Raw genomic sequence first — 17,675 nt, forward strand, 5'->3', positions numbered from 1 at the left:
GCCTAGGACGCACTGCGCCGGGCGCAGCTCTGTTGCCAGGCAACGCTGAGGCGTGGCCTAGCTTTGGGTCCTGACGCACCTGGTCTTGGGCATTTGCCCCGAGGTGCTTCTTCTGTTCGAAATACTGGTGCTGGCATTCCTCCCATCCTTCTCTCCGCCACCACCAAATTAATGCGTTGTGTCCGAGCCTCCGGCATCCTTCAATCCCTGAATCCTGTCTGTCTTCACTGGGAAGTAAGAAAATCTTGGGGAGAAAAACCCTTCAGAGTTCTTAACCCGGGACCCATAGTTTATATTTGGATGGACTTAAGCGCTTGAGGGCTTGAGCCCCAGCCCTCAATACACACATAATTTTGTTGTATATGTGCATTTGGGGGGTATATTTCAGGACGAGAGCTTTCATCAGATTCTCAAATGATTCTCCTCCATCTTAAAAATCCATTGCTTTTAGGCAGGAAGCTCAGTCCTTAGGTAGGAAACCTAGATAGTTTGGTTCCTTGGTGTTTCAATTAAGGAAAGGAACTGCAAGCTGCCAGGAACATGAGAAAAACAGATGCTATTGCCAAACATGGTTATACCCATAATCACAAAGATGTGAAAAGATATGAAAAAGAAGAAAAAGTGGTTTTAGTGACAATTTTAAACTCTGGCTCAGCTTTGGACCACTCCATCTGTAGTGTCCAGTTAATACAAATTCTGCACTCCTAATAAGATATGCAGATGACACCACCCTTACGGCAGAAAGTGAAGAGGAACTAAAAAGCCTCTTGATGAAAGTGAAAGAGGAGAGTGAAAAAGTTGGCTTAAAGCTCAACATTCAGAAAACTAAGATCATGGCATCTGGTCCCATCACTTCATGGGAAATAGATGGTGAAACAGTGGAAACCGTGTCAGACTTTATTTTTGGGGGCCCCAAAATCACTGCAGATGGTGCTTGCAGCCATGAAATTAAAAGACGCTCACTCCTTGGAAGGAAAGTTATGACCAACCTAGATAGTATATTGAAAAGCAGAGACATTACTTTGCCAACAAAGGTTCGTCTAGTTAAGGCTATGGTTTTCCAGTGGTCATGTATGGATGTGAGAGTTGGACTGTGAAGAAGGCTGAGTGCCGAAGAATTGATGCTTTTGAACTGTGGTGTTGGAGAAGACTCTTGAGAGTCCCTTGGACTGCAAGGAGATCCAACCAGTCCATTCTGAAGGAGATCAGCCCTGGGATTTCTTTGGAAGGACTGATGCTGAAGCTGAAACTCCAATACTTTGGCCACCTCATGCGAAGAGTTGACTCATTGGAAAAGACTCTGATGTTGGGAGGGATTGGGGGCAGGAGAAGAAGGGGACGACAGAGGATGAGATGGCTGGATGGCATCACCGACTCGATGGACATGGGTTTGAGTGAACTCTGGGAGCTGGTGATGGACAGGGAGGCCTGGTGTGCTGTGATTCATGGGTTGCAAAGAGTCGGACAAGACTGAGCGACTAAACTGAACTGAACTGAATGGCCCATAAGTGTTTTGTTATATTTTCTTCTTTTTCTTATTCCCTGCCTCCTCCTCCCCTCTCCACGTTCTTTTTCCCACCTTCCTCCCTCCTTCTTTCTCTCCTCCTCTTCTTTTTACTATCATGAGAGCACCTCCAAACATTAAGTGGCCTTAAGTTTCACTAGATTTCCAAGAGGCCCTGGGAGCTGCTTGAATTAGCCATCAACTCCCTTTCTTATTCTGACCCTCCCAAATCCAGGCTAGTTGAATTACTGTGCATAACACTAGCTCGGGTTGCCCTGTACATTTGGGGCTTTAGAGCTCATTCCTTAGCAAGTTAAGTACTATGGACCCTGCTCAGGCCCTAGACAGGCACTGGTTCTCTGTCTTGGCGGGGGATGGTTTCTTTATCCCTTCAAGTTCCATCAGCCCAATAAAGAAGCCAAAGCTGAGATAGAGCATAAGCTTTGTTCAGTGGCCAAAGAATGGAGAAGCGGGGACTAAGTTCACAGATTAAATCCCTCTCCTTATCTTGCTCAGATAAGGAGAGGGGTTTAATTTTAAAGAGTAATGACAAAGGGAGGAGGAGTGAGGCTAATGATGGGAAGGCATATGCATTAGTCTTCTGGGGTACGGAGTGCCACTCTTTTTTATCCTTTTTGGTTCTTAATGTCAGGTCTTGGCCATCAGAAGTTGTGTCATTTAATATGATAATATGGTAAAATCAATGTATAATGAGATGCAGAGTCTCTTGGAGGTCAGATCTGTGAACATCTTGGTCCCAGCTGGTTGCATCTGGTTTTTGTTTGTAGCTTCTTTATTATCTCTGGAGCCTTTAGTTTAAAGATTTATATTAACTCTTGCTAAAGGTGGGGGTTGGCAGGTTTTGAGCAAAGACCTAGAGCAGCTCTGGCAACACTCTGGGTCTCAAGTTCCCGTCTTGTCAAGTCAATTCATTTTTTAAAGAAGATATTTTTTGTTCTCTTCTGCTCCTTCTTTATTATGTTTTTCCCATGGATTGACAAGAAGTGAAATTCAGGGACTCTGTTAGTAAAAGGCATAATTTAAGCTATAATCAGTGGTCATCATCAGTAAGACAAAAGTTTATTAGATACTCTGAAGAATGCAAGACCTAATCCTACCCACACAGAGAGCCAGGCTTCTCTAATCAGTTAGCAACCTGCCAGTAGAGAAGACAGTTATCCAAGAGGCCAGATCAGAAGGGGAAACCCAGGAAAACTGAAGGGAGATAATCTCAACATCCACGTGACATTAGTTGTGCCCACTAAACACTGATTTGATGTAAAAAGTTCACCCACTGTGTTCATGATTCTCTACTAGTAAGAGTGTATTCTTTCTGGTAATGGACGAAGCTGGTTGCCTCTTAGATGCTGCAGGGTGAAACAACTAGATAACTAATAAGGACCTACTGTATAGCACAGAGAACTCTACAAAATACTCTGTAATAACCTATATGGGAAAAGAATCTTTACAAAAGTGGATATATGTATATGTGCTGCTACTGCTAAGTCACTTCAGTCGTGTCCGACTCTGTGCGACCCCATAAGACAGCAGCCCACCAGGCTTCCCCGTCCCTGGGATTCCCCATGAAAGAACACTGGAGTGGGTTGCCATTTCCTTCTCCAATGCATGAAAGCAAAAAGTGAAAGTGAAGTCGCTCAGTCGTGTCCGACTCTAGCCACCCCACGGACTGCAGCCCACCAGGCTCCCCTGTCCATGGGATTTTCCAGGTAAAAGTACTGGAGTGGGGTGCCATTGCCTTCTCCCATATGTATATGTGTATAACTGGTTTACTTTGCTGTACAGTAGAAACTAACACAACATTGTATATCAACTTTTTTCCAATAAAAAAATTTAAACAAATAAACTTAATACTACTAAGTGGTAGAAAAAGCTGGCTCTTGACATGTTTGCAGCAATCAGACTATTTTATGGTGTATAAATAAAATTTTGCATATTGGGCTATTGGATTAATCATGGCCAAATCCTCCAACTAGTAATAGTTTTAGTTGGCATGCACATTCTAAGATTGCTAGCTTTTTGACATTCTGGTATTTTTTAGCCTCTGGTATTTTGTTGCTGATGAAATCCAAACAGAAAAAATTAAAATAGCTCCTTAAAACTCAACTCTACTAAGTGTCTTACATAAAAATAACTAAAGAGCATTGTATATGAGTAGCATCAACAGCTTCAAGAATCTAGGGAACATAATTATTTACAGCTTTATTATACACGATTTATCATTAAACACTAAGAAAAAATATTTTAAGATGCTTCTTTAATTTTCAATAAATTAAACATTTACAATCTCAGTCAAACTTTTACTAAGAATGTTTACAACACAGGGATTCTCAAACTTGTTAAACTTAGCAAGGATTGTTTTTCAGAAGAAAAGAAAAAAGTCAGTACATTTTATATCCCATAGCGTTGATTCTGCAGAATATAGCTGGTGTTCTGTTTAAAAAGAAAAGAAAAGTTTAAGTACAAATGGGTATATGAATGTATACATATACAAGTCTATATATACTTCCTTTAGTATAGAGATCTCTATAAATGGGCTTCCCAGGTGGCTCAGATGGTAAAGTGTCTGCCTGCAATTCGGGAGACCCGAATTCGATCCCTGGATTGGGAAGATCCCCTGGAGAAGGAAATGGCAACCCACTCCAGTACTCTTGCCTGGAAAATTCCATGGATGAAGGAGCCTGGTAGCCTACAGTCCATGGGGTCGCAAAGAGTCGGACACGACTGAGCAACTTCACTCACTTTCACACTGAGTTTGGTGTTAAAATCAGACACTTTTCCCACTTAGTATTAAATTTTTGTGTTCACATTTTATAATGTTTCAACATTTGTAATATTATAAAAGATATTTCTTTTTCATTAACTCTTTGTTCTAGTTCCTTGAAACAAGTAGGAATGTTTGCTCATATTCTTGATGTAACATAAGCCTTTGCTGAAACATGAGTTAATACCAAACATAGTTGATTCAAGTTCATAAGTATGTCCCATGAGCACATGAAATTTTTTCTTCACTTTTCCAATATTTGTATCTTTTATTTTTTTTCTTGTCTAACTGAATTGGCTATGGCATTAAGAACTACATGAAATAAAAGGAGACAGAGCATCCTTGTTTTGTTTCTGATGTTAATAGAAATACTCCAAAATGTTTTACTATCAAGCTTTCTACTGACTTTGTTTGAAACCATTATATAAATATTGTTAATTTCTTTTCTAATTTCTTTCTATAGGATCTTCTTTGAAAACATCAGAAATGTATGTGGCACTTTACCAAAGTATCTATAGGCATACCTCAGAGACACTGCAGGTTTGGTTCCAGTGACTATCTCAGTGAAAAAAGTCACAAATTTTTTGGTCTCCTGGTGCATGTAAAAGTTATGTTTATACTATACAATAGTTAAGTGTGCAATAGCATCATGTCCAAAAAAACCCAATGCACATACCTCAATTTAAAAATACTTTATTGCTAAAAATTGCTAACCACTATCTGAGCCTTCACCGAGTCATAATCTCTTTGCTGGTGGAGGGTCTTGCCTCCATGTTGATAGCTGCTATAGTCACTGAAGGCTGTGGTGGCTGTGGCATTTTTTAAAAATAGAATAACAATGAAGTTTGCCACATTGGTTGACTCTTCCTTTCAGGAACAATTTCTCTGTAGCAAACAATGCTGTTTGACAGCATTTTATTCATTCATAGTAGCACTTCCTTCAAAACTGAATTGTATCTCAGGGAATAGGGAAACCCAACAAGAGGGAGAGTGGCAGTGGAATCGCTGGTCAGTGGAGCAATCAGAACACACACAACATTTATCAACTAACTTTGCCACCTTACATGGATGTGGATCATGGCACCCCCCGAAACAATTACAATAGTAGGATCAAAAGTGAAAGTGAAAGTGAAGTCGCTCAGTTGTGTCCGACTCTTTGCGACCCCATGGACTGTAAAAAATAGAGTGATGATGAAAAAGGTTTGAAGTATTATAAGGATTGCCAAAATGAGACATAACACATGAATTAAGCAAATGCCATTGGAAAAAAATTCACTGATAAACTTGCTCTACACAGAGTTGCCACAAACCTTCAAATTGTAAAAAATATATCTGTGAGGTGCAGTAAAGCAAAGTGCGATAAAACGGAGGTATACCTGTACTGAATTGATTACATAATTTTTATTTTAAAGGTGAAAATATTTTCATGCACTTCCTAATGTTAAACCATCTTAGTTGATGCAATGAACTTCAGTTCAGTTCAGTTCAGTTCAGTCGCTCAGTCGTGTCCGACTCTTTGTGACCCCATGAATCGCAGCACGCCAGGCCTCCCTGTCCATCACCAACCCCCGGGGTTCACTCAAACTCATGTCCATCGAGTCGGTGATGCCATCCAGCCATCTCATCCTCTGTCGTCCCCTTCTCCTCCTGCCCCCAATCCCTTCCAGCATCAGAGTCTTTTCCAATGAGTCAACTCTTTGCATGAGGTGGCCAAAGTACTGGAGTTTCAGCTTTAGCATCATTCCTTCCAAAGAACACCCAGGGCTGATCTCCTTTAGAATGGACCAATTGGATCTCCTTGCAGTCCAAGGGACTCTCAAGAGTCTTCTGCAACACCACAGTTCAAAAGCATCAATTCTTCGGCGTTCAGCTTTCTTCACAGTCCAACTCTCGCATCCATACATGACCACTGGAAAAACCATAACCTTGACTAAACGGACCTTTGTTGGCAAAGTGATGTCTCTGCTTTTCAATATGCTATCTAGGTTATGGGATTATATAATTCTTTCAATATATTGCTGAATACTATTTTCTGTATTTTTTAATGTTTGCATTGATATTTATAAATAAAATTGGCCTACAGTTTCCTTTCTTATACTAACTTTGTAAGGTTTTGGTATTAGTATTTGCTGACTTCATAAAAGTATTTGAAATTTTTCTTCCTTCTCTGAGCTGGGAAATCCAAAATTTATTCACCTAGTACCTTGAGTGGAGAGTTCCCAGATAATGTTCTCAATTTTTCCCCCACAAAGTCATCAGTCTAGTTAGATTTTTTTTCTTTTTTCTGAGGTCAATTTTGGTAGCAGCTAATTTGTTATACAACCTCCATTTTATCTAGGTTTTCAAACTGATAGCCACAGTGATTTGCAAAGTACTTTTATGATTCCCATTACTTTTATATCTGTTTTAATTTCTCTCTTTTCATTTGTGTTTTTGTATATTTATGGCTTCTTTCTTTTTCACTGATTATCAGGCTAGGAAAATTAGGAGAGTGTATTACATATTTTATTAAAAAATCAGATTTTTGGTCTATTTACAAGTTCTTGTATTTTACCATTTTATAATCAATTAATTTCATCTTCCATTTTATAATTCTTCCTTTGCTTTCCTGAGGTTTACCTCATTGTTGTTTTTGACTTATTGACTTAAATTCCTAATTTGCTCACTCTTTCTTGCTTCAGTTCAGTTCAGTCACTCAGTCGTGTCTGACTCTTTGCAACCCCATGGACTGCAGTACACCAGGCCTCCCTGTTCTTCACCAACTCATGGAGTTTACTCAAACTCATGTCCATTGAGTTGGTGATGCCATCCAACCATTTCATCCTCTGTTTTCCCCTTCTCCTCCCTCTCTCAATCTTTCCCAGCATCAGGGTCTTTTCAAATGAATCAGTTCTTCGCATCAGGTGGCCAAAGTATTAGAGTTTCAGCTTCAGCATCAGTCCTTCCAATGAATATTCAAGACTGATTTCCTTTAGAATGGACTGGTTGGGTCTCCTTGCAGTCCAAGAGACTCTCAAGAGTCTTCTCCAATACCACAGTTCAAAAGCATCAATTCTTTGGTGCTCAGCTTTTTTAACAGTCCAACTCTCACATCCATGCATGACTAGTGGAAAAACCAAAGCTTTGAGTGGACAGAACTTTGTTGGCAAAGTAATGTCTCTGCTTTTTAATATGCACCCCACTCTAGTACTGTTGCCTGGAAAATCCCATGGATGGAGGAGCCTGGTAGGCTGCAGTCCATGGGGTCGTGAAGAGTTGGACACAACTGAGCGACTTCACTTTCACTTTCCACTTTCATGCATTGGAGAAGGAAATGGCAACCCACTCCAGTGTTCTTGCCTGGAGAATCCCAGGGACGGAGAAGCCTGGTAGGCTGCAGTCCACGGGGTCGCACAGAGTCAGACACAACTGAAGCGACTTAACAGCAGCAGCAGGTTGGTCATAACTTTTCTTCCAAGGAGCAAGCGTCTTTTAATTTCATGGCTTTCTTGCTTGATAGTGCTTAACATCTTGAATTTTCCACAAAATATGGTTCTGTCAGAGTCCATAAGTTTTAACATGTGTGTTTTCATTACCTTCATTTTCTAGAAATTGTACAATTTTGGTGTTATTTTTTTTAGTTAAAATATGTGATTTGATTTTTTGTTTCTATGAAAAATATTAAGACTTTTACATTCTTAGATAAATATGTACTCAAGGGTTGAGATTAAATTATATCAATGAAATATTTGCAAAAGTATGTTCAGCATAGAATCTGTATTTAGCATTACTTAAGTTAGTAGAATATTGTTTTATTTCTCTGGTGTAAATCTATCAGTGTGCATTTAATTTTAAAATGTATAGTATAATATGATTAACATATTTATTAAATATGTGTGGGGCCATTCAATAGCTACTAAGGGTCTATTGTATCTCCGACACAGATATGGAAACTCTGGGAGTACTGAAGCAGAAGTCATGTTCTCCTGTCATTCCACATTTTTCTAGTTCTCTAAAGATGGTAAGCACAACTCTTAGAAAGAATCTTTGAATATAGGTTATTTGGAGGACAGAAAGGCATTCAGTCTGTAAGTTCTGGCCCACTATTGTGGATATTGATTACCAAAATAAATACAACCTCTGACATATTCTACTTGTACAGTAAATGATGATTAGGTCAATGTCTGCAAAACTGATGATGATTATTGTGACATAGTGTGAGGCACATACAACATGGGCAAAGAAAATCTGGTCCTAAAATGCTGGCATTTTCCATTATATGAAGTCCTCATAGCCTCTATCTTTGCAGTGTTTATATAGAATATTAATCTATACATTAATCAAATAATAGAAATATAGTGAGCATAGGTTAATTTGTGAAGATGTGAAAATGACAGAAATTTTCAAACTGAGTTGAATTGTGATACACATACCATTTTAAATGTAACCTTCTGATCTTCTTCCATTGCGTGGCTGGAAAATAGTAAGTTAGAAACAAAGCAATGTAACTGAGGAGGGAAGTTAATTTTCATAGAAAGCAGACTAATGATCTCAATGAGTGGTATTATTTCTTCCTTATCTATGTTTTCCTTATCTATTATTTTCCTCCTTCCTTCAGTCCATTCTCCTCCAATTTATTGTTAGAATTAGTTTCCAAAATGCAAATCTTACTATATAGCTCTGCTTAGACTTAATAATAATGTTGACATTCCTTAGCTAAATATTCCATTGGCTAATATTTCTTTAGCTCAATATTTCATTAGAACTTAAGGAGTAATATCGGGACTTCCCTAGTGGTCTAGTGGTTAAGATTCTGTGCTTCCACAGCTGAAGGCATGGGTTCAATCCCTGTTCACAGAACTAAGATCCTGAATGCCACGTGGTGCAGCCAAAAAAAAAAAAAACTTAAGGAGTAATACACCTTTGAGACACTTATTTCCTGCACATGAAACATTATGGAACTAAACTATGAAACAAGTGAATGCCATTTGGGGTATTTACTAACATGAATACTGGATTAGAGAAGAGATCAGAGATACCATAATATTAGAGCAATAAGTTGGTAACAGAAATGAATCTCAGACTGTAACCTTGATATCAAATATCTTGGGATAAACTTAAAAACAATTAAAACTTACAAGTTAATATAAATAAATGCACAGTGAAAATACTTTTCAATGCTGATATTGACTGAATTTTTAAAGAATTATAGTATATGCATACCCTGAATAAAAAGTATCTTCTACTTTGGCTTGCAATAGGACCTTGGAATTCTTCCTGGAAGAGAAAATGAGGATATTAAAAATCAAAAAGTAAAAGTAAGTGCCAATGCCTCTTGAGGATACAGTTATTTTCAACCACCATAATTAAATAAAGAAGGAATCAAGGATCTGGGTATATAATTCATATCATTAAGTAATTTTTCTATTTACACCTGAAGAACTTTCAGTGATACTAGCAGTAAGATCAGAGTGTTGTATATTAATCTAATTTCCTTAACAGTCAAACAGATTCTATATTCAGGAAATTTGTCAATTGTATGTATATTCATCAATAAGTAGGCAGAAGACATTTCATAGATAAGTAACTATATTTATAATCTCCTTTCAGCATTTTGTTAGAATAAAAAAATTTCTTTATAGTACATGTATGTGCTAACAAATGAACAGGCAAAAAATATAAAATAGAGCTGTGTCATAGCTAAAATACACAAATACAGGAATTTAAATTAAAATTGAGGGATAACTTTGGTAAACTATATTTTTATTCATTGAGACTTCAGAGGAAATTTTCCCCATATACTTATATTCACTGAAATGGTAATTTAAAAAAATAGGAACAAACTGATTATTGACAGTGGATATATTTTGAACTGTTTCTTTTTTCAAACATTTCATTTCAAACTTAATAGAAAAATATGTAACATTTTATGATTTCTATAGAGTTGGTTCTTGTAGCTTCCTATTTTAAAAAACTACTTATGTAAGTATCAGGACAGCAATCACTATGAAATTTGTCATCAAGACCCTTTTCAAATATTCCATAAACATAATCATATTTTTAGATTTTAAGAAATGTCCCTGACAGCTATTAAAATTTTGAAATCCTTGATTTATAACAAATGCATCTTAAATTCTGAACATTCTATACCTAATTCTCATCCTGACTATAAATCCCTGCAAATTAATTTAAAGATGGAAAATTTTAATATTTAAAAATATAAATATAAAAACTATATATTTATTTGGTTATATAAGAACAGATATGTATTTTATATTAAGCAGATAATTATATTAAGCAGAGAAAGTATATTATATTAAGTATGTATATATAAAGTATATTATATTAAGCAGAGAAAAAGAAAGATAGGATAACATGTAAGTTAAAATGTGCCCAAATTTAAAGTTTTCAAACTCAGACACACAGTTCTTTTTAGTCTTATCATTGGCGATAGAACAGTATATAAAAGAATTTGGGAGGTAACGCTAAAATCCATGTTGGGATGGAGGTGAGGATGTCCAGCAAAGAAAATGTAAGGAAAGTGTTTGACTTGACTAAAATCTGAAAATTCATTTTCTTTAAGAACCCAAAATATTTCACTATCAAAAATATGGTTTAAAATTCGGTGATTTAGGCCCAGAAAAGTCAATACTTAACTCTAATTTTTTTTTAATTCGTATTTTACTTTCTTTTCTCATAGATTCCTAGGAAACCTAGCTTGCTGTGAAATACTTTTAGGAGCTATCGTTTATCCAATAAGATATTACTACCAAGTTAGTAATATCTAATTTAGCAGCAGCAGCTTCAGTCGTGTCCGACTGTGTGCGACCCCATGGTTAGCAGCCCAGCAGGTTCCCCTGTCCCTGGGATTCTCCAGGCAAGAACACTGGAGTGGGTTGCTATTTCCTTCTCCAATGCATAAAAGTGAAAATATAGTCTCACTCAAGGTGGAACATTGAGACAAAGTACCAAACTGGCCACACTACTGAGTAGTTTTGATTTTGCAAATAATAACATTGAAATGTTGTAGTAAACTAATAATTTTGCTGGTGTGTTTTAAGAAACTGGATTTTTAAATTGTAATCTTACACTATTCATAAGTCAAGAAGACTCTTTAGAAAGTAAAAGTTAATTTAAAAAGCATATATCACTTCTAGAAAGTTGACAACTGATTTGATTTTTTCATGTTGGAAATTCTAAAATTTTAAGGGGCTACTCCAGTTCCTTTTCCATTTCTCAAAGTTGGCAGCAGTATTGTCTTCCATGATGGAAGCTTAGTTCAACCACGTGAAGAATTTATGGAGGCGATAGTGATCATAAAAATAAATTTTGAGGAATTTATGTGCCTAAATTGTATGCATTTTTTAAAGTATTTGAAAACTTTTGGTAGTAGAAGAATAAAATTAATATGGTACTTAAGAAAAATTTAACAATAAAATAATAGAAATATTCAAGATTAGATTACCAAGGGAACAGCATAGTGGAAAAAAATATTTCCCTAAACTAGAAGGCAAGAAATTGTTGTAATCTCTAATCCCACTCACTACTGTGATCTTGGGAAACTCCTTTAACTATTCTGAGTTGTTTTTCTTTTTGTAAACCAGGCATAACAATACTTATGTAAGTATCAACAGAATTGTCAAAAGAATAAAATGAGATCCCGTAAGACTGAAAACTATAATGTACCCCAACAATGGAAGGCATTACATAAGAACAATGCCTACAACCTTTCATCATTGAGAGAATTAGGATTCTTTTCAAAGGGCAGTAAAAATGTCAGAATTTCCAGTTTAAAAACATGTTAACTCAGTTATATTTACCTTAAACATAAGACACTGAATTTGGGCCATATTTTTGCTAATTGTGGGAAAAAACAAAATACCTACATTTAATTTCTGATATATTTACTTCATAAACCTTATTCTTTCTAATGCTTTACTACCTGGATAGAAAGCTTGTCATTCAACCACATGTACACAGAGGAGTCAGTAAAGGTCCTTGATCTTTTCTCCTATTCCTATCTAATGACTCGAGAGGAATGTCCTTTCTCTGCCATGTCCTTTCTCAAACCAAGAATGAATAGGTTTCCTCACTGGGAGGGGCTGGTCCTTGAAAGGAAGTCTAATCCAGGCTTTCTTCACTGCTCACAGCCTGAGTTAGAAGGGACTTATTATGGGGAGGGGGACAGTTCTCCTCTTCCTGAGTGTGAAAATACTCCTGCAAACAAGTGCTCTTCTGTAGGCTACCTGGCTGTTACGTGAGGCTTATCCAGGAGATCTTATAAACCACCACCCCTAGGAATAAGCAGAAAGCGCTGCCCCACACAGAGTGGCGAAGCAAGCATGCAGTTAGTTACATACGTCCAATCTGAACCTCTTCATTCTTCTCTCATGCAGTTGTGGGACGAGCTGCAGCAGCGGATGCAGGACAGACGACTGAGAGACACGAACACACACACGTGATGAGCACAGAGGCTTCTCAGCATTGGGCATAAAGACGGCTTCCTATCTATTTTTGTTATTACCCACTATCCTCGCTCCAGCCAAAAAAGAACAAGAAAGGTGTGACCTAAGACAGTCCTCTGTGAGCATTTCAAAGAGCCGTGGATAGTAAGCCAAGAGATGGAATAAAAGTTGGCAGTTCTGTGCTGGGAATCTCGATCATTCTGTTGATGAAGCTCTTTCCTGAGGGCCTGAACTCCATCACCAGCCAACAAGAGAAACACCTGCCTGTATCTTTGAAGAACAAAAAGCCGCCTGTCTGCTTCCAGACTTACTAAGAATGGTCTGGGACAAATGAAACCAACTCTGTGAGAATCAGTTTTCCGTCATGAACACGTTCATCTGGAAGATTATACTATACACACATCTAGTAATCTTCTTTATAAAATACATATTTCATTTAAAACTGAACACGTGGAACAAGACAACAAGAGACACAAAAAATGCCAATGTGTCATTGATGGTGAAAAATGTGACTAAGATACATGTTCCCAAGATGTCAAGATGCCAAGCAGAAGAAAATGAAAGCACATTTGAGACATGTGGCTACCTGATACGGTTTCATTTTAAAGGCATTTCTTCAATGGAACCTTCTCACAAACATTAAATTAATTCATCAAACGGATTACTTTAAGCCACCTATAATGGTTACCTGTTAATCAGTTCAATGTGTATTTAGTTTAAAGCTCATATAACCTAACTTTCAACTCCTCACATGTAAGAGAAGTTGTTATTCAATGAGATAAATATTTAAAACTAAGTTTATAGTTACAATCACGTTCCTACAGGTAAACATATGTTTAAAATACACTATGTTCCTCATTTCATAAAATGGTCCATGATAGTGAGTCACAAGCTTAGAAAGAATATTATAGTCAATTAATTTTTAAGTATTCTAGATTGAAACACTGAAATAGGTTGGTTAGCACTTTATAAATCCATGCATACAGAAAGAAAACCACCACTACAGCCACACAGTTTAGAAGTGAAATGAATTAAAGTTATTGTTATCTGGCTAATCTGAGAGAGTAAATTCTCAAATTAAATACCTAGTTATAAATAAGGAGCTCTTAGGAATACAAGTCAATATTTCTGAAAAAGTAAAAGTGTTGGTAACTCAGTCATGTCCAACTCTTTGTGATCCCATGGACTGTAGCCCTCCAAGCTCCTCTGTCCATGGAATTTTCCAGGCAAGAATACTGGAGTGGATAACCATTCCCTTCTCCAGGGGATCTTCCTGACCCAGGGATCGAACCCAGGTCTCCCACACTGCGGGCAATAGTTACATTTTTGACAATCATCTTTTAAAATATTTCTTAAAATGACTTTGCATAAGTCTCCAAAAATCACTGCAGATGGTGATTTCAGCCATGAAATTAAAAGACGCTTACTCCTTGGAAGGAAAGTTATGACCAACCTAGACAGCATATTCAAAAGCAGAGACATTTCTTTGCCAACAAAGGTCCGTCTGGTCAAGGCTATGGTTTTTCCAGTAGTCATGTATGGATGTGAGAGTTGGACTGTGAAGAAAGCTGAGCACCAAAGAATTGATGCTTTTGAACTGTGGTGTTGGAGAAGACTCTTGAGAGTCCCTTGGACTGCAAGGAGATCCAACCAGTCCATTCTAAAGGAGATCAGTCCTGGGTGTTCTTTGGAAGGAATGATGCTAAAGCTGAAACTTCAGTACTTTGGCCACCTCATGTGAAGAGTTGACTCATTGGAAAAGACTCTGATGCTGGGAGGGATTAGGGGCAGGAGAAGAAGGGGACAACAGAGGATGAGATGGCTGGATGGCATCACCGACTCGATGCACATGAGTTTGAGTGAACTCCAGTAGTTGGTGATGGACAGGGAGGCCTGGCATGCTGCAATTCATGGGGTCTCAAAGAGTCGGACACGACTGAGCAACTGAACTGAACTGAAGTCTTTTTCCATTGCAGTAATCAACATATAAACCAACATGATTTACTTAATCATATTTGCTTTTTTTGGCCTCTAAAATGTAAGTTGCATGACACTTACTGCCATTTTTTCTAGTACCTAGAATTGTGCTTGGCTTGGTACAGAGAAGATATGCAGTAAATAATCGTTGAATGAATAAATGAATGGATTTAATGTACTTGTAGCTGTTGAGATATAAAATAAATGTATAATAAATACTGAATTCCATTTGTTCATCTGTATATAAATGTTTAAAGAAAAAAAAAACCATGAATCTCGATCTAGCTCTATGAGATAAATTGCAAAAACAGTTTTTTAAAAAAAATACAAGTGATCACTAATAAGTAACTCTACAACTTACCACAACATTTGAATTGCCCAACTTTCGAGTCTTCGAATAATGAAATAAGAACTGTTAAAAAAAAAGTAGTGAGCTTTACTATGAATGATCAGAGGTTTCCTGATTGTTTTTAAATGTGAATTCTTGTGAAATCACCTTACCCTTTTGGTGTTATCTTTTTCATCTGTTTCCTGTTGAAAAGAGATTTATAAATATCACTATATTATATTAGAAAATAATGAGAAATATGTAAGATTATAATTCTTAAAACATGTGCTACATATGTTATATATAAAATATAAGACTGAAATTAGTTAAGTACATATTGTTCTAAAAATAAATGGGCAATTAACTAAAAACTGTTTATAAATAAGAGTATGAAAAAAGATCTCTGTTACAGCATTATTCATAAGAGCGAAAAATTGGAAACATCCTGAGTGTTCTGTAGTGGTGGAATGGGAAATTCTGATATGATCACACGATAGACTATTCAGAGAAAAAAACTAGAAGGAATCACATCAAACTATTTGTAATTGTCACTGCATAGTAAGACTTATCAGTTATTTTTGCTTCCTTCCATAAACTTTTCTAGAGTCCTCTCTCATTCCAAAAATTTGTCTTTAAGAATGAGACATATCATTCCCTTTTTGTTGTTCTTTTTTGTTCTCATTTGCTTTTAATATAAATAGCAACTCATGGGTAAACACCATTGTCATATATTTTCTCTTAATTAGATAAAAAGTCAATTAAGTGGTTTGGAAAATGTCACCATTAAAAACATCAGAAAAAATACAGTTGTAAACACTTAGTTTCCAAAAATATTTATTCTTCTAAAATATCAAGTTTTCTTTGAATTACTGCATGTGTGAGGTATGGAAGTCAGAACACACCAGCGATAATAGGTTAAACTCTTAATGAAAAATATTTTCTAAACCTGAGGCTTTTATCCTTAATAAGGTAGTTTTAAAATTAGTTCACCTACCAGATACAGAACATCAACTGAGGTATGGCACATTATGCCATTTTTCAAGTTCCCATTGCCTCACTTCAGGACAAAAAGTTCTCCCAGAAAAATCAAATAATAATTTTAATAAGAAACCAAGACATCACAGTAAGAATATAATTTTCAAACCGACATGGACAATACAGTTTGCTTTTTTCTTCATTATTAATGTCCTCTCTGACAAAGTACAGTGTCCTAACCTCCAAGCTTAGAAAAATGCATCTGTTCTCCAACTGTAGTACGATTCAGGGAGAGAGAAAGAGCCAAAATGACCCCAAATTTCTCTCATCAGAACTAGAACACATCTTATACTTGAGGGGGACATATAATTTTCCAATTAGATGACTGCAAACTCCACTAATATGACCCTAAATTCTCAGGCATCAAAGAAACTGAAGTATTTGTTTCTTATCCAAAATCAACTTATGTTCGTTCTTATAGCTCCTCTTAGCATGCTTCCTAAATTGAGCATATTTTCTTCCAGGAGGAATTCCAAGATATTTCTGAGCAATTGTTTTTGCCTACAAATTAAACACCATTTGAACCTTACCTGGGGCTTTGGTAGAGTCTGCATAATTGTGAGGCAAATCTCCTCCAATGCATTGGATGCCTAATATAAATAAGAAGATGCACAGATGATGCTTCTGCTTTAACAATATTTGCTGCACAGAAGAAATAACCATACAATGTCAGGATCATGAGGATATATATTTCAATACCCTAAATAGAATTCTTCTTGTGGCCCATTGAAACTGTTGAAATCCTTCAATTTCTCTCATGACAAAAAAATTTGGCTCCTAAAAGTAAAACCGTCTTTCCAACCAGGAAAAAAAAAAAAAGTTATATATTGCACATATGCACTGATTAAGGCTTCCACTGTGAGTCCAGATACAAAACTTCTCAGTATTTGCTAAAATGCTATGAGAGTAATGAGGGAAGTGCAAAAAGAGGGGTTATTCTTCTCAGCTTGCTGCAAAGTCTGAATCTACATGCCAAAGCTGTGAACCTTGCTGAATTTACTCATTATTGGCTAATTTGAGAATCCTGCAATTGTTTGCAAACAATGGGAGTTTGGATGGGAGGAAGCCCAGGCCATGCACAGAGCACCTAAGCTGAGTTCCCACCCTTCCAGGCTGCTGACTGCACACCCCAGGATCAGGTTTTTCAAAGCATCTGAGCGTAGAAGCAGGGCAGGGCTCCTGTGGCTCACAGCCAGCTGGGTGTGGTTAGGAGGAGCACAGAGGGACAAGCAGGGGCGAAACCTGCTTTGCACAGAATTCAGCATAGTCACATCAGAAACAATTGATTACTTAATAAATACGTATTGGAAATAATAAGGTGAAATGGGGTGGGGGGGCGTCTGTGGAGTTGAGCAGCTTGCAACTCAAGAGCAGTGCAAATTCCATTTCCTCTTTATTAGTTGTGTAACCTTAGGCTGGTTGACTAACCTCTCTCAACTTCAGTTCCTGCCATCATAAATCAAGGATGGCAACATCAATTCAGAATTCTTGGAAGGATAACATGTGGTAAAGCTCTTAGCACAGTGCCACAGACAGAGCAATTAGTTTACAGCAGTGGCATTAAAAAAGTGTGTGATCTGTAAAGCTTGCTTTACAGCTGCAGTT

At 37.0% G+C, this 17,675-nt stretch overlaps 1 protein-coding gene across 2 annotated transcripts in view; it reads right to left on the reverse strand.

Moving 5' to 3' along the window:
• Window positions 1-3,846: 3,846 nt before the first annotated feature.
• NMU (neuromedin U) overlaps window positions 3,847-17,675 on the reverse strand; it is a 33,381-nt gene continuing 19,552 nt past the window's right edge. Inside the window, exons 4-10 of one of the 2 annotated variants that reach the window (XM_005899051.2) lie at window positions 16,601-16,660; window positions 15,209-15,238; window positions 15,069-15,119; window positions 12,626-12,700; window positions 9,489-9,542; window positions 8,699-8,738; window positions 3,847-3,955 (exon numbers count right to left, since the gene is read on the reverse strand). In XM_005899051.2, the coding sequence (XP_005899113.2) occupies window positions 8,703-8,738; window positions 9,489-9,542; window positions 12,626-12,700; window positions 15,069-15,119; window positions 15,209-15,238; window positions 16,601-16,660 (306 nt within the window). In that variant the 3' untranslated portion in view covers window positions 3,847-3,955; window positions 8,699-8,702. The remainder of the gene's footprint in view (window positions 3,956-8,698; window positions 8,739-9,488; window positions 9,543-12,625; window positions 12,701-15,068; window positions 15,120-15,208; window positions 15,239-16,600; window positions 16,661-17,675) is intronic. The other variant, XM_070372943.1, reaches the window with a different exon arrangement.

This window comes from Bos mutus, chromosome 6 (genome assembly GCF_027580195.1).
Source record: "Bos mutus isolate GX-2022 chromosome 6, NWIPB_WYAK_1.1, whole genome shotgun sequence".
Taxonomy (NCBI): Eukaryota; Metazoa; Chordata; class Mammalia; order Artiodactyla; family Bovidae; genus Bos; species Bos mutus.